Source organism: Dryobates pubescens, chromosome 15, assembly GCF_014839835.1.
Source record: "Dryobates pubescens isolate bDryPub1 chromosome 15, bDryPub1.pri, whole genome shotgun sequence".
NCBI lineage: Eukaryota > Metazoa > Chordata > Aves > Piciformes > Picidae > Dryobates > Dryobates pubescens.
Window position 1 is genome coordinate 5,439,553 of NC_071626.1, and position 22,596 is coordinate 5,462,148.

At 45.1% G+C, this 22,596-nt stretch overlaps 5 protein-coding genes across 5 annotated transcripts; 2 read left to right on the plus strand and 3 right to left on the minus strand.

The window, feature by feature from the left end:
* The first annotated feature begins 4,751 nt into the window (after window positions 1-4,751).
* Window positions 4,752-6,836, plus strand: LOC104298476 (histone H3). Its single transcript, XM_009898544.2, has 2 exons — window positions 4,752-5,037; window positions 6,355-6,836. The coding sequence occupies exons 1-2, from the start codon at window positions 4,752-4,754 to the stop codon at window positions 6,834-6,836; spliced, it is 768 nt and encodes a 255-aa protein (XP_009896846.2).
* A 3,451-nt stretch (window positions 6,837-10,287) lies between these two features.
* Window positions 10,288-10,692, minus strand: LOC104298448 (histone H4). Its single transcript, XM_009898514.2, has one exon. The coding sequence runs from the start codon at window positions 10,690-10,692 to the stop codon at window positions 10,381-10,383; it is 312 nt and encodes a 103-aa protein (XP_009896816.2). The 3' UTR covers window positions 10,288-10,380.
* Window positions 10,693-14,044: 3,352 nt separating this feature from the next.
* Window positions 14,045-14,725, minus strand: LOC128897865 (histone H1.03-like). The gene has a single exon (XM_054167980.1). The coding sequence runs from the start codon at window positions 14,723-14,725 to the stop codon at window positions 14,045-14,047; it is 681 nt and encodes a 226-aa protein (XP_054023955.1).
* Window positions 14,726-17,590: 2,865 nt separating this feature from the next.
* On the plus strand, window positions 17,591-18,342 carry LOC128897870 (histone H4-like). The gene is made up of 2 exons (XM_054167988.1): window positions 17,591-17,612; window positions 18,044-18,342. The coding sequence occupies exons 1-2, from the start codon at window positions 17,591-17,593 to the stop codon at window positions 18,340-18,342; spliced, it is 321 nt and encodes a 106-aa protein (XP_054023963.1).
* A 1,011-nt stretch (window positions 18,343-19,353) lies between these two features.
* LOC104298451 (histone H2A type 2-C) lies at window positions 19,354-19,746 on the minus strand. The gene has a single exon (XM_009898517.2). It carries the CDS (start codon window positions 19,741-19,743, stop codon window positions 19,354-19,356), a length of 390 nt encoding a protein of 129 aa, XP_009896819.1. The 5' UTR covers window positions 19,744-19,746.
* Window positions 19,747-22,596: the final 2,850 nt, after the last annotated feature.

The following is a 22,596-nucleotide window of genomic DNA, read 5'->3' on the forward strand; positions in this document are numbered from 1 at the left end:
ATTTATTTTTGGGTGGGGATTTTTGTTGTTGTAGCTTTTAGGGTTTTTTATGGTTTGTGGTGGGTTGTTTATTTGGGGTTTGTTTGTTTGTTTGTTTGTTTGTGAGTCATATTGCAAATACTGATTCAATCAGAGATGAAACCTGAAACTAGACTATCAGTGTAGAAAAATCTGTGTCCTACCCCTTCAGTGGCACTCAGGATGTACATGTTATTAGATGTCATTGTCTAAGTTATCAAAGGTAGCCCTTCATGCTGAGTAAAAAGAAATAAGATGTTGAAAACTTACTTCTGATGATGAGCAGCAGACTGAACTCTGCACCCAGCCTATGCAGCCACTCTGTCACTCTTCAGGTATCTGAAGAATACTGGGTAAGAGCTAAATCCATAATTAGTCATTCCATGTTACAGGTTGCTCAGATATGCAGCCTCTGCACATCCTGGGGAAGGAATAATTCATTGATGTTGAGCTACCAGCTCAGACAAATTAAAGGGAAATATGAACTAAAAATAGGCACTAAAACTAATAATGTATGAAATTTGGTCCAACATACCTCCCACCCCCACCAAAGGATTGAAAGTTATATTTCAACGTTTATGATTGCTAAGCATGAAGTTAAAACATTGTGTTAAAGAGAGTTCTACAACCTTCAGCCCCAGCCCCAGTTTGTTTTATTTATCCTCAGAATTCGAATCTATAAGGCATGTATGGAAGTGATGTGAGTACCAGTGAGCAAAGAAATACAAGAATGATGGAGGACAGTTGATGGGTTTCAAACATGCCTTATGAATTTGAGATGTTGTCTTACAAAATACATTATATACTTAATCAGGAAGGAGATACTTACTTATTTTTTCAAATATTGGACAGTAGCAATTGATTAACATTTAAGTAGATCTCGTTCTCCAGGTTGCAATAGATTACTAGATATTAGAAAGGAATAAAAGCAAAACAGGTGAAGAACATCTTCTTTAGCCAGGAGTAGCACAGGTTTGCTTGAAGTTTACTCCAATTTTTAGTACTTCAAGTAGTGAGAAGGAAACAATAATGGAATACACAGAATAGAGCAACAACAGTTATCAGAGAGGTCTAAGACCTATTCCCTAATGGAAAGGCACACCCTCTGCAGTTTCCTGACTCAAAGAGGAAGGATAAAACCTTCTCATACACTTCAAACATGAAGAAAAAGGAAGTGGTCTTTCCTCAGTATACATTGTAAAAAAACACAACAATGAATATTCTTTGCTGCAGCACTTTAGCAGTAAGGAAATAATTTCTAATACAGAGTGACATACTAGACCTTGTAATGTGAGAAGGTAGCAGGCCCTCCAAAAATCATTGAACAGCTATCAGAAACAAAAATTTGTTTTATTGACTCTTGTTGAGGGGTGGAAAGCAACCAAAATTGCTGAGGTCTAAGAACTGTTAATTATCACAGTATTGCATATTAGAGATAATCTGTGTGGGCAGGGCACGGGTGCAGGATACAATACACCTGGAATTCAGTAAGATTTTTTGGAACCATTTTTACACAGAATTCTCATTTAGGGTCTTGTTGTATATGGGCAGGCGGTTAAATGTCTGAATATTGAGTGTGAATCATGGTCAAAGGGCTGTAGTTAACAACTCAGTAGTGGGCACTTAGTCACTTAGTGACTCAACCTAGGTGACACATGGAAAAGAGAACAGTGCCCCAGAGCTGAATACCTGGTATTAATTGGTGGTTGATAAGAAAGAATGCACACCTAGCATGTGTGGATGATCCTAAGCAGGGGAGGGTAGGTAGAGCAAGATATAATACTAAATGAGACTTTAATAAACCTAAGGTATAGATCAAGAGAAATCTCATGCAGCTTCTCAAAGAGAAGTGCAAAGTTCTGCACTTGAAGCAGAGCAGCTGCTTTCCTCAGCGTGAGCTAGGAAATGTCTGGTCTGACCTGGAAAGCACCTGGGGATTGTGGTGGTCTTTTTCAGCTGCTGGATCCTTAAAAAGGAGTCTGCTACTCTGTCTAGAGCTTAAGACTAAACAAAAGCCTGTAACCAGCTGGGGTTTCCAACCGATGTATTTGGTTTTCTACCCAAGTTATTATTGTAACAAAGGCAAAGCACAGCAGTAGACACTGACACAATACACGTCACAAAATTTTCCAGACTTGGCTTTCTCTAGAAACACACAACCCAAGACAAAATTTAATACATTCCTACAAGGATGCCCACAATTGATTCATTACTTGGAAAATAATGCCCCAGAGAGATTGTTTGGACACACTAATACTTCAGCTGCTGTTAAGTACTTACGACTCTACAAGAGTTGGCAGAGTTCAACAGGAAACTTACTGCCCAGTGCAGCTGTGTGGGAGCTCAGGCAAGGCAAGAAACTAATCAGTCTTAGCTGTGCAAGAAACATCATGCTTACAATGCCTCCATGATACGTCTTTTTAGCTTAAATCTAGCTAATCAGTGATTAGAGTATCAGGAGACCTGTGCTGCTTCAAATGTTGATTTAGAAAGCAGAGTAAGGGTCTAAGAGAAGCAGTCAAAGGTCAGAATGCAGGAGCAGATTTGCAGAGTGTGCTATTAATTGGGCCATCCTGGTCCTGGGAAACTATCTGAAGAACTTGCTGGAGAGGATTTTTGGTGTCTTTCTGGGAGAAGTTCAGAGCTCAGGGAGGAAAATAACATGGGCAACAGGGCACCTGTGGCCGCAGAGGTAGGTCATTGACTCTGTCCCTTCTCTGCCATATTTTAAGACAGTTTCACATGAACTGTCTTCCCAGCATGCCACACCTGGTCTAATAAATCCTCCAACCCTTTTTCCACATACCTATTTAGCTAATACCAGTTATTCAATGAGTCTGCAAGTCTGCAGCTTGTGCTAGTGTTGTGGGGGTAAGACCCATGCAAACCTTCTACTCCCAAGGCAGACACAAGTCACAACTCACTACTCCAGACTGATGCTAGGCTGACCATGAACAAGAGTTCTGACCATTGATACATTGTGTGAAATAAACACCTCAGAACATGTTTGCAGTTGTAGCACTGAGGCCTTTGAAAGGAATCCTGAAACATCTGACCTGAGGAGGAGGAGGTGTGAGCTGCAGTAGGGAAATGTGAGTGCCTGGATGTTGGTGTCTGCCAAGTACAAAATTCCTTCGGAAGTGCGTGTGTAGTGTCCCTTCCTGCAAGCCCCTGTTGGAGACTAATCCTGTGATGTTGTTTTCCATGAGGAAATGGCATCCAGCTCCTGGTGGTTTGCAGAATAACACAGTATTGACTCAGACAACATGCAATTGCCCTTGTCTGCAGTTGGCATGGGGCAGGGAAAGAGAGATGATATCTGGAATATTTTAGCTTTGCATGGATCCTCCTCTGATTTGTAAGAGGTCACTCTGTGAGTGGCAAACTGCATCCTCAACGGCCAACCCAGGTTGCTGGGCTGTGACAGAAGAATTTTCTTGATTTATCAGTCTCTGTGTATTTTCTGGACTTGGCAGCCAGAATACTGGAAACAGTCCAAACCAGGGCTGCAGCCCAGCAGCTTAGATCTCTGACTAGAGAGATTCTTGGTAAAAAAAAAAAAAAAAAAAGATGAAACTGGGGTGCTCCACCTCTGTCTCAGCTGGCAGGGAAGTGGGAAGGCGAGACATAAAATAAGGTGTCAAATTACCAGTAATGAAAATAAATTCGTGACCAAAATCCTCCAAAATATCTTGTCCGATCTATCAAATACATAGATGTGATCATCACATTAAGAAGCTGATAGCTATAGCATTTCAACATTAGGGGACATTATTTGCCAGTTTTCCTTGAGCAGCAGAAACATCTTCCTTAGCTTTCAGAAATACTAATTCAGAATCGCATCTGCTTTCACTATTGGTTTAGACCCACAAAACCATGGGTAACAATTGAAAAGCCAAGTAAAAAAGAGAGAGGATTTTCTTACTTATTAAGGTAGAAGAAGTTTTAATCTGTAATTATACTAAGAGACATTAAAAAAAAAAAAGGAGGAAAAATTAATAAAACTCACAATCTAATATAAAGGGTTTATATATATATATATATATTTTATATATATATATATATATATTTTATCCACCTTCTGGTGAATATGACCTTATGAAGTCAAAATTGTTTATGTGGAAATTAGAAGAGCGTATCAAAATTTCCACTTATGAAATGAGAGGCAGGACATAAAATGCCAACCCAATATATTAGAAAACCTGAGAGCACAGATATTGTGGACAATTCCCTAAAGCCAGCAAGAGACTTCAAAACATTAAAACTTCAGAAGGAAATCTTGAGAAACTTTGAATCTAACTGAACCAAAATGGTTACTGAACACAGTATGAAAACAGTGATATTTTAAAGTAATTGGAACAAACTGTAGTTGCTACAAGAAAGCAAAATACACCAGCATGTGAAAAGCAAATTGATTTATACGAATTCAGGAAGGGGCGGGGGGGGGGGGGGGGGGGGGGGGCATTCCAGTTGTCATGAATGTATGTTTTTGGGAATTTTATTGTGATTGAGAATATAATATTTGGTTCACCATGCAGTTTTTACTGCGCTGCTTAACAGGCAGCAGGAAGCGATGGTCTATGCTGAGCTATCACTGATGAGAAAAAAATGGCGGGAACCCCGCCCCTTCTTGCTGCAGTCCCCAACGAGGTCGGATCCTCCTACATAAAGACTGAGCCGCAGTCGACAACCCCACACAATTCACAGCGCACAGTGTGAGCAGTGGTAGCATCATGTCTGGCAGAGGCAAAGGCGGGAAAGGGCTCGGCAAAGGAGGCGCTAAGCGTCACCGCAAAGTGCTGCGCGACAACATCCAGGGCATCACCAAGCCCGCCATCCGTCGCCTGGCTCGGCGCGGCGGTGTCAAGCGTATTTCTGGCCTCATCTACGAAGAGACTCGCGGAGTGCTGAAGGTCTTCCTGGAGAACGTGATCCGTGATGCTGTGACCTACACCGAGCACGCCAAGAGAAAGACGGTGACGGCCATGGACGTGGTCTATGCACTCAAGCGGCAGGGACGTACCCTGTATGGCTTCGGCGGTTAAAACTTTTTGCTCCCACACCATCTCTAAAACCCAAAGGCTCTTCTAAGGGCCACCCACATAAACCAGAAAAGAGCTGTATCGCTTCAGAGCTGCTAAAAACAACTATTAATTTTCAGTTAGTTACATATTTCTAGTAAGTTACAATAGAGATAGTGCTATGTACAATTAAGCACTTGATAGTTACTGCTAGCTTAGTTTTTACGGATTGGGTCGTTCTGGTGAAATAGAGAAAACACGAAGCTGTCCTGGCTCAGGCTGCTAGCCATAACCCTGGTGTTACCTCTCCCTGTGGTCTGTTTTTTCACAGTAACAGAAATAGATACATTTATACAGAAGTTGTCGAGGAATGTAACAAGTGTCCGTAGCAATGCATGTGTTTGGTAAGAAGTATCACAGGTCATTCCTCCCCCGTGTAAAGCATTACAAGTTGGATGATCAGAACTTTGTCCTCTGAAAGTGTTTCTAATTTTAGTGAGGTCCACGTTATTCTGCGTCCATTTTATTACATTTTAGGAAGCTGCTTATTTCAACTGAGGCTGCTGGAGGCAGAGGTGTTCTTGGCATCCATTGGGTCTTCCCTTTGCCTGAATGCTCTTCCCTGATCAGGTTCTAAGTACAAACCTCCTGGATAGGAAAACATGGCAGATAGATGCAGTGATTAAAATGGGAAGCTCACACGAGTATGAAGTTTGTATTTCATCAAGCAACAGCCTGTGAATTATTCACATGCTGAAAGAAATTCAAAGCCGTTGAAAACACTGTCCTTTAAATTAGGACATTTTCACATTTAATTGCCTCATCTCAATGTGAAAGAATTTACCATAGGAACAGTAAAAATAAAAACACAAAAAAGCACACACACAGAAAGGAAAAAAGGCAACTAAAATAAAACTAAAAAAGTCCCGATTCGAAGGTCTAAAATACTGTTCTATTAGGAGGTTTGTGGAAAATCTATACTAATACTATTTTTCAATGCTGGAGTCTCCATAAATGAGAGCAAAACCAACACGAATTTTCTACACCTGCAAGCCAGCATTAATTTGAAACTGCCTATGGTCCTTTTGGTCTATCTTCGCTAAAAGTTTTGAATTTCAGAAGTGAAAAAATATAGAAATATGTCTGAAAACGGTAGATGAGTAAGAGGGGGGAAAAGGTGTGTGTGGGGGGGTGAGAGCCGTTGGGAGGGGAGTAGAAAGGCGCGGTTTCGAGGCGGGCTTTTTCGGATTCGAAAGCATCCAATAACAGCGCCGTAATGCTGCCAGCGAATCAGAGAAGGGAACACGCTATAAAGGACGCCACACAGCGCAGCAGCACCACCGTTGCAGCAGCAGAGCTTGCAGCAGTTCTGATCTCCTCGAAACTATGGCACGTACGAAGCAGACCGCGCGGAAGTCCACCGGCGGGAAAGCTCCCCGCAAACAGCTGGCCACCAAGGCGGCTCGCAAGAGCGCCCCGGCCACGGGCGGCGTCAAGAAGCCCCATCGCTACCGCCCCGGCACCGTGGCTCTCCGCGAGATCCGGCGCTACCAGAAGTCGACCGAGCTGCTGATCCGCAAGCTGCCCTTCCAGCGCCTGGTGCGGGAGATCGCGCAGGACTTCAAGACCGACCTGCGCTTCCAGAGCTCGGCCGTGATGGCGCTGCAGGAGGCGAGCGAGGCCTACCTGGTGGGGCTGTTCGAGGATACCAACCTGTGTGCCATCCACGCTAAGCGTGTCACCATCATGCCCAAGGACATCCAGCTGGCCCGCCGCATCCGCGGTGAGCGTGCCTAAGGCTGTTTTCTCCATTGTCCTTTACCCTTCCATCCTAAAGGCTCTTTTCAGAGCCACCACTTTGCACAAGAGAGCTGAGATACTTTTTTATATACTTGAAAAAACAAGTCCTTTCGATGTATCACTGTTTTTTCACACTGTAACTAGCAGTATTTCTCCTGTTTAGTTTTCTCTTGCAGTGCTGTTGAGTTTATTTTTCTGGCCTCTTTTCCAGGTATCTTTTCAACTAGATACTGGAATTCCAGTGAAATTATACCTATGTTTCCTATGCATTGTCTGAAACTGCTTCTTTTTATCAGACTGTGCCAGAGAGCGACTTGGAAATACCTAAGCTACTGTATAAAAAGGCCCAAATTACAAATGTCAAAATAAATTAAGGTAAATAAAGGTTTCCATTTAGTCATTATGGCAAAAATATTTTAATGAATCTCGGGCCTAATTGTTAACTTTCTAGTTCAAAGGCTTGGCATTTTTTTAGGCAGGTTACTTTTGTGTGTATGCCCCATAGTAAGAATTCCAGCAAAGGTGAATCCTAAGGAGGGTTGAATGCCATATATGTATACCTGTGCCCTGCCAGGGTCTTCTGAAGAATCCTAGAAATCTGTATAAATATTAAGCCAGCCTGTCTTCTGACTACAAAAAATGTAGTATTGAACATATGTACAATACATTGTATGAAAAATACATGAGTTTCCAACTCTTTTATGAACACTAAATAATAATTCCCTCCGCTCTCTTCCAAAGCCACCTCTAAGTTTTGTATTGTGAGTGGCAACATGTTTGGGCAAATGTATAGTTTCTTGGCTGTCATAACAATATTTCTGTGCTGTAAGAAAAGCCTTGTGTGGATCTCTTCAGCCTTGGCTGTCCACCACTTTTAAATCAGTTTGAAATATTTATGGTGTGAGCAATTGTTGGACTAAGGTGGCAGCTCTCTTTAAAACAGTCTGCCTTAGCCAGATTCAACAGCAACATGATTCCAATGAGATGCAAGAATTTTCAGATCTTGTGCAGTTCCTGAGCACAGGCCTAACCTGGATAGTTGTCAACCACCTGCACCTGATTGTTCAAAGCTCTTTTGAGTCCAACACATTTAAAGGGAGGCTAAACCATTCTGTCTGACATTCTCTGCTCACCCACCTTACCCTCCCAGATAAAATTCTCTCCTTCCATATCCATGCTCATGAAGTACCTTCACTAACCCTTGTTAGCAAAACACCCAATTGTACTGCAAGAGGAAAGCTGGAGACTGGAGTTTACAACAGCTTAGTGCCTATGCACAGGTACCCTAATAATGTAACTTTTTATGGGGCCCCAAAATCAAATACAGCAGCCTATAGAAGTCCCAGACAATTGATTACCACAATTTACCAGTTAAAGAGTGCTTCAGCCCTTCTTATTGCGTATGTGAGTGGCTCTTAAAAGAGCCTTTGGGTTTACTGTCAGGGTAGGAGCTTCAGGCACGCTCACCGCGGATGCGGCGGGCCAGCTGGATGTCCTTGGGCATGATGGTGACACGCTTAGCATGGATGGCACACAGGTTGGTGTCCTCAAACAGCCCCACCAGGTAGGCCTCGCTCGCCTCCTGCAGCGCCATCACGGCCGAGCTCTGGAAGCGCAGGTCGGTCTTGAAGTCCTGCGCGATCTCCCGCACCAGGCGCTGGAAGGGCAGCTTGCGGATCAGCAGCTCGGTCGACTTCTGGTAGCGCCGGATCTCGCGGAGAGCCACGGTGCCGGGGCGGTAGCGATGGGGCTTCTTGACGCCGCCCGTGGCCGGGGCGCTCTTGCGAGCCGCCTTGGTGGCCAGCTGTTTGCGGGGAGCTTTCCCGCCGGTAGACTTTCGCGCGGTTTGCTTTGTACGCGCCATCGCAGAGAATCTGCAAAGAGCTCCTCAAAAGATGCAGAACTGATTGCAAGGAGCTCAGCGGCGTCTTTATTTATAGAGCCATCTCGTCTCTGATTGGGCATCACGAAGTGAAATCTGATTGGTTATCGTGGAAATCCTAGCCTGGGCCTGAAGATGTCGAAATTGCCTCTGTCTGTCTCGGCGCTCTCTCCTACCGCTATCCCGCCAGGACTCATGGCTCCCTGGACTGGAGGGAGAAGGTATGGGGGGGGGGGGGATGTTCCGTCATTTCAGACAGAGCTCTTAAGTCCTTTGTTCTTGCTTTCCATCTCCGCCAGCCTCCTGAACAGCTTACAATTCACGTGGAAGCTGAAATTCAGTAGTTGCTCATAAAAGAGTTGGGGTTTGGGGTTTGTTTGTTTTGTTTTGTTTTTTTTAAATTATATTTTTTACGTGTATGGATTGAATACAAAAGAAGGGAAAAAAAATTGAGGGCATGCAAAACTCCCTCTTACTGTGACAGGCTTATTATCCTCAGAGCTGCAGAGGAAAGATAGTCTGCTCACTCAGCACAAATAGATATCCAAGAAATACAAAGAAATGCAGCTTTGTAGCTATTAGAAATATATAAATATCTTCTATTTTTATCAATTTGTATTCTTATCTCTAAGAAATTCAGCATTAAGCATAGCAAGGAAAACTGTGACTTTGAGTACTTATCCAATAAATTAATTTCTGAAATTAGGAGGTAAAAAAGGAGTAATTTTTTTTTTTCCTTCTCTACACATTTAGGTTGTGAGGAAAACAGAAAGTGACCACCAAGGTTTATTGATCAACATTTGTGAGTCATCAAAGACAACTCCATTTCATATAGTAATAATAAATTGCTTCTGCAGGGTTTTTTTCATTCCTTTTATGACGGAGACAGAACACTGATACCTTAGAAGGATACACCAGATGGGCATGCTCTCTGTGGGGAAGAATTAGAAAAGCCTTCACACAAGGCTCCTTTTGAAGCATTTTCATGAAACGTGTTACCAGGGACATGATTTTCATTCATGGACCCAGCCCCACGCTCTCAAAAGGGTACTGTAGCAAAAATAGTTTTGAAAAAGGAATAAAATTTATTGACAAGGAACCAAGGGACTGAATGCACATTGCAATTAAGAACAATATAAAAATTAAGAAATATAATAATCAGAAAACACTTGTCTTGGAGCATTTTTTTTTATTCTCCCTAAATAGTACTTTGTCTTTTTTCCTTGTAGATTATCTCAAATCAGTTAATGAAAGCTGGTAACGCTCAAGGTACTGAATAATACCTCATGTCAGTGCTTAAATCAGCATAGATTTTAAGAAATACAGAAATCATTGCTCATGCACTTCAAATTTTTATTGGGGTATTAACAAAGGGAATTGAAAGAGCACACAAAGGGGAAAAAAAAACATTTTACATAGGAAAAAAATTTTCACCTTTAACAGGAACAGCAAAACAGATGGGTTCACTCATTGAATCATAAAACCTTCTACAGCAGGAACTCTGTAACTGCCAGTTTGAATTACCTTTAGAAATTATACGACCCCTTTTTCAGTCATGCTTTTAAACAATAAAACAGTGCCAACAGCTCTTCTACGGAAAATGTATGTGGCTCTTAAAAGAGCCTTTGGATTCTCGAGATGGTGTGGGAGCAAAAAGCTTTAACCGCCGAAGCCGTACAGGGTACGTCCCTGCCGCTTGAGTGCATAGACCACGTCCATAGCTGTCACAGTCTTCCTTTTGGCGTGCTCAGTGTAAGTGACAGCATCGCGGATCACGTTCTCCAGGAAGACCTTCAGCACTCCACGGGTCTCTTCGTAGATGAGGCCAGAAATACGCTTGACACCGCCGCGCCGAGCCAGGCGACGGATGGCGGGCTTGGTGATGCCCTGGATGTTGTCGCGCAGCACTTTGCGGTGGCGCTTGGCACCTCCTTTGCCGAGCCCTTTCCCGCCTTTGCCTCTGCCAGACATGATGCTACCACTGCTCACGCTGTCCGCTGTGAATTGTGTGGAGTTGTCGACTGCGGCTCAGTCTTTATGTAGGAGGATCCGACCTCGTTGGGGACTGCAGCAAGAAGGGGCGGGGCTTGGTGCTCGCTCTCGCTGCTTCTCCTCGCGTTCCCTAGCGTGGGCCCCTGTGTGCACAGAAATTGGGTTTAGTGCGCGGTTCCCATCTCGTAGCAGCAGCGTACATTTTTTTGTACAGTCAAGGTTCTTTCTTTGTGGCTTTTTGTTTGTTTGTTTTGTTCTGTGTGTGTTTGGGTTTAAATTTAATTATCATTTCAAATTACGAATACATGTAAATTTACTGCAATTCTGGTTACACTGATTTGGCTTGTGGCTACTGTGTTTCAAACAGCGGCTCCTCATATTATTTTAATGGGCCATATTGCAGCAAAATCTGTCCAATCCTATTGCTGAGAAATTCTACTCCCCTCCTCCGGATTCTTTCTCCATTTTTTGCCCTTTCTCAGGGATTTCTGGAGGGCAGTTTAACCGTAAAGGTAAAACTAACTCAGAGTTTAACCCTTATGGGCTCAAGATTGATGGGGTTTTTTTTAAGGTAAATTGGTGGGTTTGGACTAATATTTTAACATTATATGCTTGTGGTGGCATAAACAACAATGCAGCTATTTTTTAGAGAAATTTTTAAATTGCATACAAAAATAAAGGTGTTATTGTCCTTTAGGGGAAGATATTGAACTCCGGATTTTCATTGTTCGGGGGATGAAAATCTTTTGTGATTTTGCTATTGAAAACCAGAAACAGTGTTTAACAAAAAGCGTTCAGTCGGTGAGTTTCCACCTGGAAAAGATCAGGGTGGAAAAATTTTCCAGGGTTGAGCTTTTGCTGCCCTCTCATGGACACTGCTGTTTTGTTTGGCTTTGCTTAGTTTCTTTTTTCCTCTTATCAGCCAGGTCGTTTTGTATAATGCATCCTTCCACAATGTTATGTTGTAAGATTAATCAATACTTGATCTCTGTGCCATAGGCGAGAAACACGGGTTGACATCTGTATCGTTGTGTCACAGAAAATTCACTATTCCTGCGGTCCCTTGCTGGCAGATAAAATTAATTTACTCTGCTGTGCTTTTCATGCACAGGCCCAGAGGAAACCCAAGCAGGGCAAGACAAAGTTTTGTGCATGTTTCTTTTTATTTTCCCTTTCTGAGGAAGAAAAAAAAGAAAAAGAAAAAAAAAACAAATTGGGTTTCAATTGTACTTGCTGTCCCTGATCAGACACCTAGACTTTTTGGGAGAGTTACCACATGGCATACTTAGCCTGTTTTGGGTTTTTTTTGACACTGGAGTGGAGGAAATATGTCTGATGCACATCTTTTGTCTTTTGACTCAGGAGTGTGCAAACTCACTAAATCTGGGGTGGGATAATTGCCTAACCTGCCACGTGACAGGAATGCAGGCTAGTTTAGTCCACATCAAGAGAAAGGTTGAGATACACGCAAGAGTTGTTTATGTTATATCTGGAAATGAAGATCCACAAAACTGGCCTGCCAAACAGCTGAAGGAGAGTGTCTTACGAAGATAAGATGGTCCTCGAGTAAATTTGAGTAAAATTACTTGAGGCAAGGCTGAAACAAAACCCTGCGGCAGCAAAACAGATTTTGAGGGCTATAGTGCCCAAGGAAAGACCTTTGCTGCATAAACTTCAAAACCAATAATAAAGTTGACACCCCTCAGTATCATAATGAGTCAAACTAAGTACATGGTAAACATATGACTATGTTACTCAGCTGTCCACCCAAATCATTCTAAATGTCACCGACAAGGCAGAGACAGTCAGGGTTGCTATATATGTATCCTTCCCCCCTCCCCCCCCAAATAAACAAACAAAAAACCCCCAAAAGAAACAAAAGAGCCCCACAACAACCCCCAAAACCCCCAACTCTACACCAGACCAAATTAAAACCTGGGGCATGGGGTAAAGTGTGGGGGCTGTAACTGTTAGAAAGTTTAGCAATGACAACAGAATAGTATCCGTCGATTTTAACTTTTTTTCTTATGGTACCAACTTGTTTTATAATCAGAATCAGCTGCTTAAGTAGCCAAAGAATAACCTCTTAAGATGACATGAGGGCCCTGAGAGATGCATGGTGATCAAATGCTGTGACAGTGATGCGGTAATTTAAAATAAGCTACTTCTGGGGGAGAATCAGCCTGGAGTTATGCACATCCACTCTCACAGTGGTGCACAGGCTGAGGGGAAGGAGGGTGAGAAGTGATTAATTAGGGGTACTGATTGTAGGCCATTTGCAATACGCTTTTGAAAATAACATGGAATTACACTTGTCCTTCAAGATCATTTTGCTCAGGCCACTCTTGCTCTGTCACTGTACTTCCCTTTTGCAGATGAGAAAAGTAATCTCCAGCAGGTACCTATGTCACCCAGTGTTTGTTTTTAAACAGGATTTTGTTGTTTGATGTTACTTTTGTCCCTGTACTGGGCAGTACCTCAGCCACACTCGCTGAGACATTGGCAGGTAATTTTGTGAACCCTCCATTCTCCTGCACGCAGGGGAAGTGATGGTACCAGGTGGGTGACTAAAGAGAGGAAAAAGCCTCTCCCCAACTTCTCCCGACAAACTCCCCTTGATTCGTTCTTGCTGCTGGAACCCAGACAGAGCTGAGGGGGGTGAAGGGCGTCGCTTGGGTGCAGCACAGGCGAGGAAGAGAGAATGCAGCCGGGGATAAAAAAGCCCATAGGACGGAGAGGCTGCGAGCACGTACCTAGGCAATTCAGAAGCCTCTTCCATCAAGTAAAAAAACCAAATGGCCGCTTTTTAACCCTAAAACCGCTGTACACCAGAAAAACCCGAGTCACGGCCAATCTCCACATAGGGCGGGCTTTTCGAAAGCGGTAAAGCTCCGGAGGGTGGGCAGGAGCGCTGACAAGCGCGGCTCCGTATGCCGCCTCTGCTTATTAGAAAGAAGTTACGGGGAGAAGGGTACCTCCCCCGCCCCTCCAAGAAGCCTAGTGCTTGTAAGCGCCGCCCAGCTTCCACGGGTCTAGAAGGAAGCTTTCCACCCAGACCCGCAGCAGTGTCCAGGGATGTGGTGAAATGAGCTGCCTTGTGCCTGTAAATGGCAAGAACACTGTTGTCGGGTCGACCTTAAACTGGTGCAAAACCGACAGAGAAATTACAATTAGGCGAAAACAAACACCAGAGTAAAAAAAAAAAAAAACCAAAACAAAACAAACAAAAAAAACACCCAAAGTGTTTCAGCTCTTTTTAGGAAAACGTGGGTGGCTCTTAAAAGAGCCGTTGGGTTTATCTGCAATGCAGATGAGCTTTTGTCAGCACCCTTCACTTCTTCTTGGGCGCTGCCTTCTTCGCTTTGGCAGTTTTAGGTTTAGTCGCTTTGGGCTTGACTGCTTTGGGCTTCACCGCCTTTGCCTTGGCAGGACTCTTGGCTGCTGTCACCACTTTCTTAGGCTTGGCCGCCTTAGTTACCTTCTTGGGGCTCTTGGCCTGTTTCTTTGCTGCAGCAGCCACCGGCTTCTTGGCTTTTTTAGGGCTCTTCTTCGCTGTCACCGCCTTCTTAGGCTTCTTGGCAGCAGTAGAAGTTTTTTTCGGCGCTGACTTCTTAGCCTTGGCAGAAGCTGCCCGCTTTTTAGGAGCCTTTTCCTTCACCTCTCCCGGCTTTTTGCTGAGGCGAAAAGAGCCGGAAGCACCGGTGCCCTTGGTCTGCACCAGGGTGCCTTTGCTAACAAGGCTCTTCAGCCCCAGCTTGATGCGGCTATTGCTCTTTTCGACATCATAGCCGCCGGCAGCCAGCGCTTTTTTGAGCGCAGCAAGAGAAAGCCCCTTACGCTCCTTGGAAGCGGATACAGCCTTAGTGATCAGCTCGGTGACGCTAGGGCCCGCAGGCTTGCGCGCTTTAGAGCTGCCCGCTGCCTTCTTCGGCTTCTTAGTAGCGGTAGCCTTGGCCGGGGCCGGAGCCGCCGCGGCAACGTCCGGCGCAGCAACTGGAGCTGTCTCAGCCATGTCCTTTCTACGAGTCAGAACGAACAATAGCGGCAGCGCCGCCGTAGCCCCTTTTATAGCGGCACCGCGCACGCTGATTGGTGCTGGCCGCCCCGCCTCTCCGTCCGCCACAGTGCCAGTTGTGTTTTTTCCAGGCCCAAAAAGGGCTTTTTTCTCCCGAAATTCACTGCCAAAGAACCAAGTTTCGTCCCGGCTGGGGAGAGGGTCGTATGTCCTACCTGGCAACGGAGCTTCCCGTTGGAAGGAGCAGAAATGAGGGAAAAGCGAGCCCAGAAACTCCCCATCTTGGAGCCACAGAGACCGAGAGAGAGAGAAACTTTCAGTTTATCTGTTAAAATAAAATCATACCATAGCCTAAGTGGGCACAGCCAGCATGGAATCTTGCGCTTTTGAAGGTTCTCTCTAGAGCTGAGCAAAACCCAGACTGTTTTATCTGTTTGTCTTCAGATAAATTGATGTTAAAGCCGAGGAAGTAACACAGCTTACACTGAGGTCCTAGATGCAGATGCAGAACTGGCTCCCTCGGCCGAGCCGATTTCCTCTGAAATCACATCATTCTGTTCTGTGTCCCTTTAGGGACCACAGTGTTTTAGATAACCTGTTTTGCCGAGAGGTTTCTCCTTTAATACCGTGTGTGAAAGCTGATGGTACTTTAGGTCTGCCTATCTATTTCAGTGGAAGAAAAATGTGTCCTGCTCCCATGATATTCTTGTCATTGCACTATCAATATAACCTTAAAGAAGCAGCTTTTGTTTGTTAAATTCAGGGTTTAGGCTTTGGACTTAAAAGGGATAAAAGTCTTTTAATCATACTTTGTTAAAACTTACTGGTAAATAGAATCTGGGATGTAATGCAGCTTGAACCAAATAGGGAGTTGTAGCTGAAAATTCAGTCTTCTGAGGGTCTGTTCAGTAATCAGAATATTATGTAAAACTGATTTCTCTGTGCTAATGCTTTGCTGATAGCATCTGGTGATTCACTACTTTGCTTCTTTTAGAAATAAAATAAGAATTTACCTCTTTTCAGAAAGGTTTCTTTTCTGGGTCAAACAGTGTATGAATTCTCCCTTTAATGAGGCACACATTCATCATGTGGGGCAAAATTAATTTCTGACAAAGCATTAGAGCTAAAGGCTGCAGCTGGACCCAGCTCAGTACTACAAGGATGAGATTAAACAACTTGCACTTACTTCACAGCTTAGAGCTAATTATTATATGGGCTAAAAGGAATCTTTATCCAGGGCCCAGATTCCCAAAGCTCATTGAAGAATGAGGTGACCTACAGTGTTTTTCTAAAAGTTGTATCAAAGGTCCTCCCAGAATTGTAGAGTAAGGACGCAAACACAGCCTTGCCCACAAGCAGCTGGCAGTTCTTGCCATTTAAAAACTCCAGGGATGCCACAAATTGTAGTAATAGCAGTGAGGGAAGCCAAGGATGTTTGCAAACCTCCCGATGCACTTTGAACTCATTTTGTTTACCTCCACAGGGCAAGAATAGTACAGGGAGTTCCCCAGCTTCATTGATACATGTTACCCTAATTCCTGTTGCTGCGCAACAGGCCCACGCTCTGATGGCTACTTCAGACCACTTTTTCTACTAAGGTTACATAAAATGTCAGTTGTTTCTTCTGCTAAAATAGAGCTCCATTCCCACTTGAATTCTTGAGCTGCTTTCATCCTTTAATAGGAATGTGGAGAGAATTGGAGAATCTTCTGAGCACTTACATAATACAGAAGAGACCTTTATGCAGAATCTGATGTCTGCAAACTGCAACTGTAATTCAGCAATGCTCTCAAGAGAGATTCCATCCACATATTTTTAGAACTTTTGAATAAACCCTCAAAATTCAGGACTCTGTGTCATAGCAGACAAACCCATGATGCTTTATTTTGTGAAGACTTTAATCTTTGGACATAAGAAGTTTACCAGGTGACTTTTTTTCTTCAACATATATTGAAGCAGAGAGAGGAGAGGAAGATAATCAGAGGAACCATAATTGAACAGAAATGTAATTCAGTGAAGTGCCAAATATGAGCACAAAGCACAAAAGGTGCTATGCATTTGAAAGTGTTTAGGAGCATTTACATGAACAAAGGCCAGGGCACACATTTGAAGGTGATTTGTAATGTTGGCTGCAGTTGTGGACAATTTGAAATTCAGTTTAGAGCTGACATGCTCCTTTTTCACACTTCAATGAAATGAGAAGAGTCAGTTTTGAAACATATAGATCAGAAATTTGCTTGAATATAAAATATTTTGGTACTGATTTCCTGAAAAGCAACAACAACAAAACCAACAAACCCAGTCCACACACTATACTCTCTGTTCTGCTGATTTACGAAAGAAAGAAGTTAAGAAAATGGTAACAAACATTTAAATGAAGAAAACTTTAAAACACAAGGAACATAAGGAAGAAAAACTGTAAGAAGTGCTTAGTGCTTTTAGAATCTTCATAGATACATAACACTGTATTTGCTATACTTGACTATTTCCTTATAAATCACTAATAATGCTTCATTATTTTCGAGGCAAACACTTATCTAAAATATATGTGAGGGAAAGGAAAAGAAACTCAACGTACTGCCTGGAACATTCATATTCACTGCAAATCTATCATCTTCAGGGAGTTTATAAGACACTGTCATGTCTTGACTGCATATGGAGAACAGCTTCAAAAGAACTCGAAATTAGGAGTGCAAGGAAATATTGTGCTGTACATACAACAGGGCAGGAACAATTAAAATAGTCATGGTAAGCACGAAAATGAAGACCAACAGCAGAAAGTTAAACAGGCACTGCAAGACACTTATGACATGTCGAAAAATCAATGGGGAAAGGTTCTAAGGAAATAAAAATGTCCAGAAGATGGCAGGAGAGGATAAGACCGGCGGAGCCACGGAGGGTGCCTCTGGACGCTTTTCGGCACCTCACAACAAGGTGCCCACTGCCGAAAACAGCAGCTGAGGGGACGTGTACTGCCTTCACAGGTGGTCAGTGCTCAGGTAGCGGCCGGAGGAGAAGATGCCGGAGAAAGGCGCTTCAGAGGCAACGGAGCTGAAGGACAGCAAGCGAGGAGGAGGCGGAAACAAGAGAGGGACCCAGCGAAACTGAGTGGGACCTAGGGGAGGTGCCCGAGAGAAGCGGAGGGCCAAGGCCCCGCCTCTCCGGGCCCACGGAAAGGAACAGCGGCACAGGCCCCACCCCCGCCAGCCGTCCCCTCCCCTGCTCCCAAACAGGTCGGACCCACACGCATAAAATCCGCGCCGCGGTGGGAGATTCATCGCTTCGACAGTGCAAGCTGCAGTATGTCTGGCAGAGGCAAAGGCGGGAAAGGGCTCGGCAAAGGAGGCGCTAAGCGCCATCGCAAAGTGCTGCGTGATAACATCCAGGGTATCACCAAGCCAGCCATCCGCCGCCTGGCTCGCCGCGGCGGTGTCAAGCGTATTTCTGGCCTCATCTATGAAGAGACTCGCGGAGTGCTGAAAGTCTTTCTGGAGAATGTGATCCGTGATGCTGTGACCTACACCGAGCACGCCAAGAGAAAGACGGTGACAGCCATGGACGTGGTCTATGCACTCAAGCGCCAGGGACGTACCCTGTACGGCTTTGGCGGTTAAAGCTGTGTGTTCCTGGACCGTTCTGAAAACCCAAAGGCTCTTTTAAGAGCCACCCACGTTTTCCTTTGAAAGAGCTGTGTCATGGTACTAGTTTGCTGGCCCCATGATTTTTTATTTGCATACTGGTGTTCTCTTCCTTGTTACCAGGGTCTTCCCCCAGTTTTCTGGCTGCTTTGTGGATACGCTTGTGTTTCGGCTTTAGTTTCATTAAGTGCTCTGCTGCTGCATTTCTTCCCTTCGCAGGTCTTCTGCACCTCCTTTACCGGCAGCTCCTCTCAGCCAACCTTGCTGTGCCAGGAATTCCTGGAAATTTCAACACTCGGGGTTTCAGTGGCTTGCTTTACATCAGGAAAAAAAAAAGGGGGGTGGGGGGGTTGAGGGGGCAAGGAAACATTTTCCCCGAGACAACAAAATAGGAAAAGAAAGCAATACCTACCTCCTGCGTAAGCGCTCCACTGCACAGCCTCGGATGCTTCCTTTCACCTACCTGCTTATGCCTCAAGCTGAGGAACTGCACAGGTTAAGCTAGGTTCATTCAGGTGGTGGGGCGTACTTTCCTGGGCAGGGTAGGGAGTAGAAAGGCAGCCGCCTAACTCGGCCGACGCTCCGGCTGTGAACGAGTTAAGCGCCACCCTCCCCCCCACCCCCTTCAAAAAGACTGCGCGGGACAGCGGCTCTGAGACTTACGCTCTCCGGGCCCTCTCCCGGGCACCGCAACCCTCCCAGCAACCTGCTCCTCTCCCAACCTGTGGGAACAACCGCACAAGACTGCGGCAGGGGCGGAGGTGCAGGGCCCAGACTTATCGTCCAGATTTGAAACAGCCGGCACAACTGAGACTTCAGTAACTGTAGAACAGAAACCTCTCACTGCCCAGCTTTCATGGCCTTAACAAATGCACCCCCACAGCACCCACTTGAAAGCAACTCGAGCTCTTTCACGAAAAAGTGGGTGGCTCTGAAAAGAGCCTTTGGGTTTCGTTGCTGCGCTCGGCAAGGTTAACCGGGCCCACTTTACTTGCTCTTTGCCTTGTGACTCTCGGTCTTCTTGGGCAGCAGCACAGCCTGGATGTTGGGCAGCACCCCACCCTGAGCGATCGTCACCTTGCCCAGCAGCTTGTTGAGCTCCTCGTCGTTGCGGATGGCCAGCTGCAGGTGGCGGGGGATGATGCGCGTCTTCTTGTTGTCGCGAGCAGCGTTGCCTGCCAGCTCCAGGATTTCAGCAGTCAGGTACTCCAGCACGGCCGCCAGGTACACCGGGGCTCCAGCACCCACTCGCTCTGCATAGTTACCCTTGCGCAGCAGTCGGTGGACACGGCCCACGGGGAACTGGAGGCCGGCCCGTGAGGAGCGCGACTTGGCCTTGGCCCGAGCCTTCCCGCCTTGCTTCCCGCGCCCAGACATCTTCCGACTTCTAACTGACTTACAAACACAGCCACCGATAACAAGCAGACGAATTCTGTAAGTTCTCGGGCCTGCCTTTTATAGCTCTTCCCCTTGCGCGCTCTCCGGCTTCTGATTGGCTCTGGCTCGTATCGGGGAGAGTGCACCCAATGGTCACGCGAATCCCGTTTTGTCCAATGGAGACGGGACCAGCTCCGACAGCCCTCCGACGCGGCCAATCAGAAGGCCGGAAAGGCGGGATTCAGCAGTCAGCTCCGCTCGTACGTAATGTTTGCTGCCGCCACAGCTACAGCCACAGCCAGCAGTAAAAAAGGGAAGATTACTGGGAGAGGAGAAAGGCGGTCGCACACATTCTGCCCCCGTTCTTTCTCCCCGGGTCTTTTCTCATCTGAAATATTCCTCCTCTCTCCCATCGCCGGGTAGCCTCCAAATCTTCCGACCCTCCAACACTTTACAGGATTCTTTAACCTGGAGAAACACCATAGCTTACTCTTCTGTCCCACTCTTTCTCTCCGCTTTCCCCCCTCTCCTCCCATGTCCTAACCAACCAAATGCAACGTTTCTGCTTTTCCTGCTTCAGTCTTAAAAATCCTTAACAACTTTTTTTTTTTTTTTTCCTATTATCATCCTTTGTCTTTTTATTATGAGACTTTTAAAATGCAATTTCCTTAAATTTATGATTTCTCGAATCACTCTTAAATAGTCTTTATATCAAACCTCTCTTCACTGCTAGAATTTTGTTTCATGTTTGGGATTTCTTTTTTTTTTTTCCCAATGCTTCAATATATGTAAACAAAACCTCTCAGGCTTGCCTCACAGGAAATATCAACTACAAACATTAAACATATCAAAATTCCTCGCCTTGATGAAACATGACAGCTTGCTCTTCTGTCCAGTCCTCCAGCCCCTTGGTCCAAATCAAATGAGGCTTAGGCATACACAGCACACAGAAGGCACTGTCTGATGGATTTAATCACCTATTATGAGTTTTGCATGGTTTAGCAATGTAACTGTTTTAAGAAAATCAGTGTTACGTGAGCTTTGAGGTATTAGTGGTAAAAATTAGTGCTACAGCTCCTTTTATTGTGTATGGAGTGGCTCTTAAAAGAGCCTTTTTGTTGGGATTTTATGACATTGCTGCTTTTTAAGCCATCTTATGCACGTTCACCACGAATGCGGCGGGCCAGCTGGATGTCCTTGGGCATGATGGTGACACGCTTAGCGTGGATGGCACACAGGTTGGTGTCCTCAAACAGCCCCACCAGGTAGGCCTCGCTCGCCTCCTGCAGCGCCATCACGGCCGAGCTCTGGAAGCGCAGGTCGGTCTTGAAGTCCTGCGCGATCTCCCGCACCAGGCGCTGGAAGGGCAGCTTGCGGATCAGCAGCTCGGTCGACTTCTGGTAGCGCCGGATCTCGCGGAGAGCCACGGTGCCGGGGCGGTAGCGATGGGGCTTCTTGACGCCGCCCGTAGCCGGGGCGCTCTTGCGGGCCGCCTTGGTGGCCAGCTGTTTGCGGGGAGCTTTCCCGCCGGTGGACTTTCGCGCGGTCTGCTTTGTACGCGCCATAGCGCTCAAACAAACAGCTGTGAGTCTAACAAACACACTGAAGCGCCACCAGCGCCCGAGCAGTATATATAGCGCTGGTCTCGTCTCTGATAGGCAGTTGACTAAATGCTAAATCTCATTGGTGGATTCAAAGTTTAAAAATCCCGCCACTCTCTGGTAATGCCTCCAGCCTTCTCTTTGTTCTTCGATCATGCTGTGCCTACTAAAAAATTCATCCCTTTATCACTGTATTTCTTTCCCCCCCCCCCTTTTTTTTTTCCACATTTCTGTATACCATTCACATATCATAGATCCTCGGCTTTGTTTTCAGCATTGAATGACTCCTTTAAAAATTCCTGTTTGTTACAAAAACATACTGAAAAATAGTAAGATGTTTCATTTCACTGTAGGTTGTTTTTTTTTTTAGCAGATATTTAGTCTGAAACTTAGCAAGGATGACATTTCTCTGGAACTACCTTTTTGTTTAGATACATTTAAATGTTGCAAAACAGGTATGCACTATATGGAAACAAAACTGAATCAAAATCATGGCAATTTAAATAACAGCAGATAGAAAAATTAAAATTGCTATATTAGAAGCCATAATCAAAAGAGGGAGAAAAACCCTTTTTAGCAGCTGTGAATCCTATGTTAAAGCATACAAGTGTTTCAGAACGAAAAGACCCTTAAGATCATCAAATCCAGCCATCAACCTAAAAGCAACATGTGCATTAATCAACATCCCGAAATGCTATGTCTGCATGTTTCTTAAAGTGTCCCAGGCATGGTGACTTAAACACTGCCCTAGACTACCTATTCCAATCCCAGTCCAGCCTTTCACTAAATAAATGTTTACTCATATCCAATCTAAATCTCCTCTGGCACACTTTCGGGGCATTTCAGTTTGTCCTGTCTCATACTAGGGAGAACAGAAAGATCCTTAAAACCATACAACTTCATTTCAGACAGACTGAGTACAGGAAAAATGTTTAACACTTCAGTAAGAGCAGAGACCTTATGTGAACACTTTTTCCCTCTGTGCATTTCGGTTGGGACAGGGGGGAGGAAGGGGAGAGCGGGAGAGAAGAAAGTAAGCTCTGCTCGTCCTCCAGTGCAAAGAGGGTCGGAAGATTTGGACCCGGTGATGGGAGAGGGGCGGAATCTTTCAGCTGAGAAAAGAACCGGAGGAGGAAGAACGGGGGGAAGTGTGCCGCCGCCTTTCTCCGCTTCCAGTAATCTCCCCTTTCTGCTGTGGCTGTAGCTGTGGCGTCCGAGAGGGGCTGACTGCTGAATCCCGCCTTTCCGGCCT

Excerpts from the sequence above, each read along its gene's own strand:
- LOC104298476 (XM_009898544.2), top strand. The coding sequence starts at position 4,752 with ATGTCTGGCAGAGGCAAAGGCGGGAAAGGGCTCGGCAAAGGAGGCGCT. Across the intron at positions 5,038-6,354 it reads TGCACTCAAGCGGCAGGGAC|GACGCCACACAGCGCAGCAG; the intron begins GTACCCTGTATG and ends CACGCTATAAAG.
- LOC104298448 (XM_009898514.2), bottom strand. The coding sequence starts at position 10,692 with ATGTCTGGCAGAGGCAAAGGCGGGAAAGGGCTCGGCAAAGGAGGTGCC.
- LOC128897865 (XM_054167980.1), bottom strand. The coding sequence starts at position 14,725 with ATGGCTGAGACAGCTCCAGTTGCTGCGCCGGACGTTGCCGCGGCGGCT.
- LOC128897870 (XM_054167988.1), top strand. The coding sequence starts at position 17,591 with ATGGCAGGAGAGGATAAGACCG. Across the intron at positions 17,613-18,043 it reads GGCAGGAGAGGATAAGACCG|GCAAAGGCGGGAAAGGGCTC; the intron begins GCGGAGCCACGG and ends TGTCTGGCAGAG.
- LOC104298451 (XM_009898517.2), bottom strand. The coding sequence starts at position 19,743 with ATGTCTGGGCGCGGGAAGCAAGGCGGGAAGGCTCGGGCCAAGGCCAAG.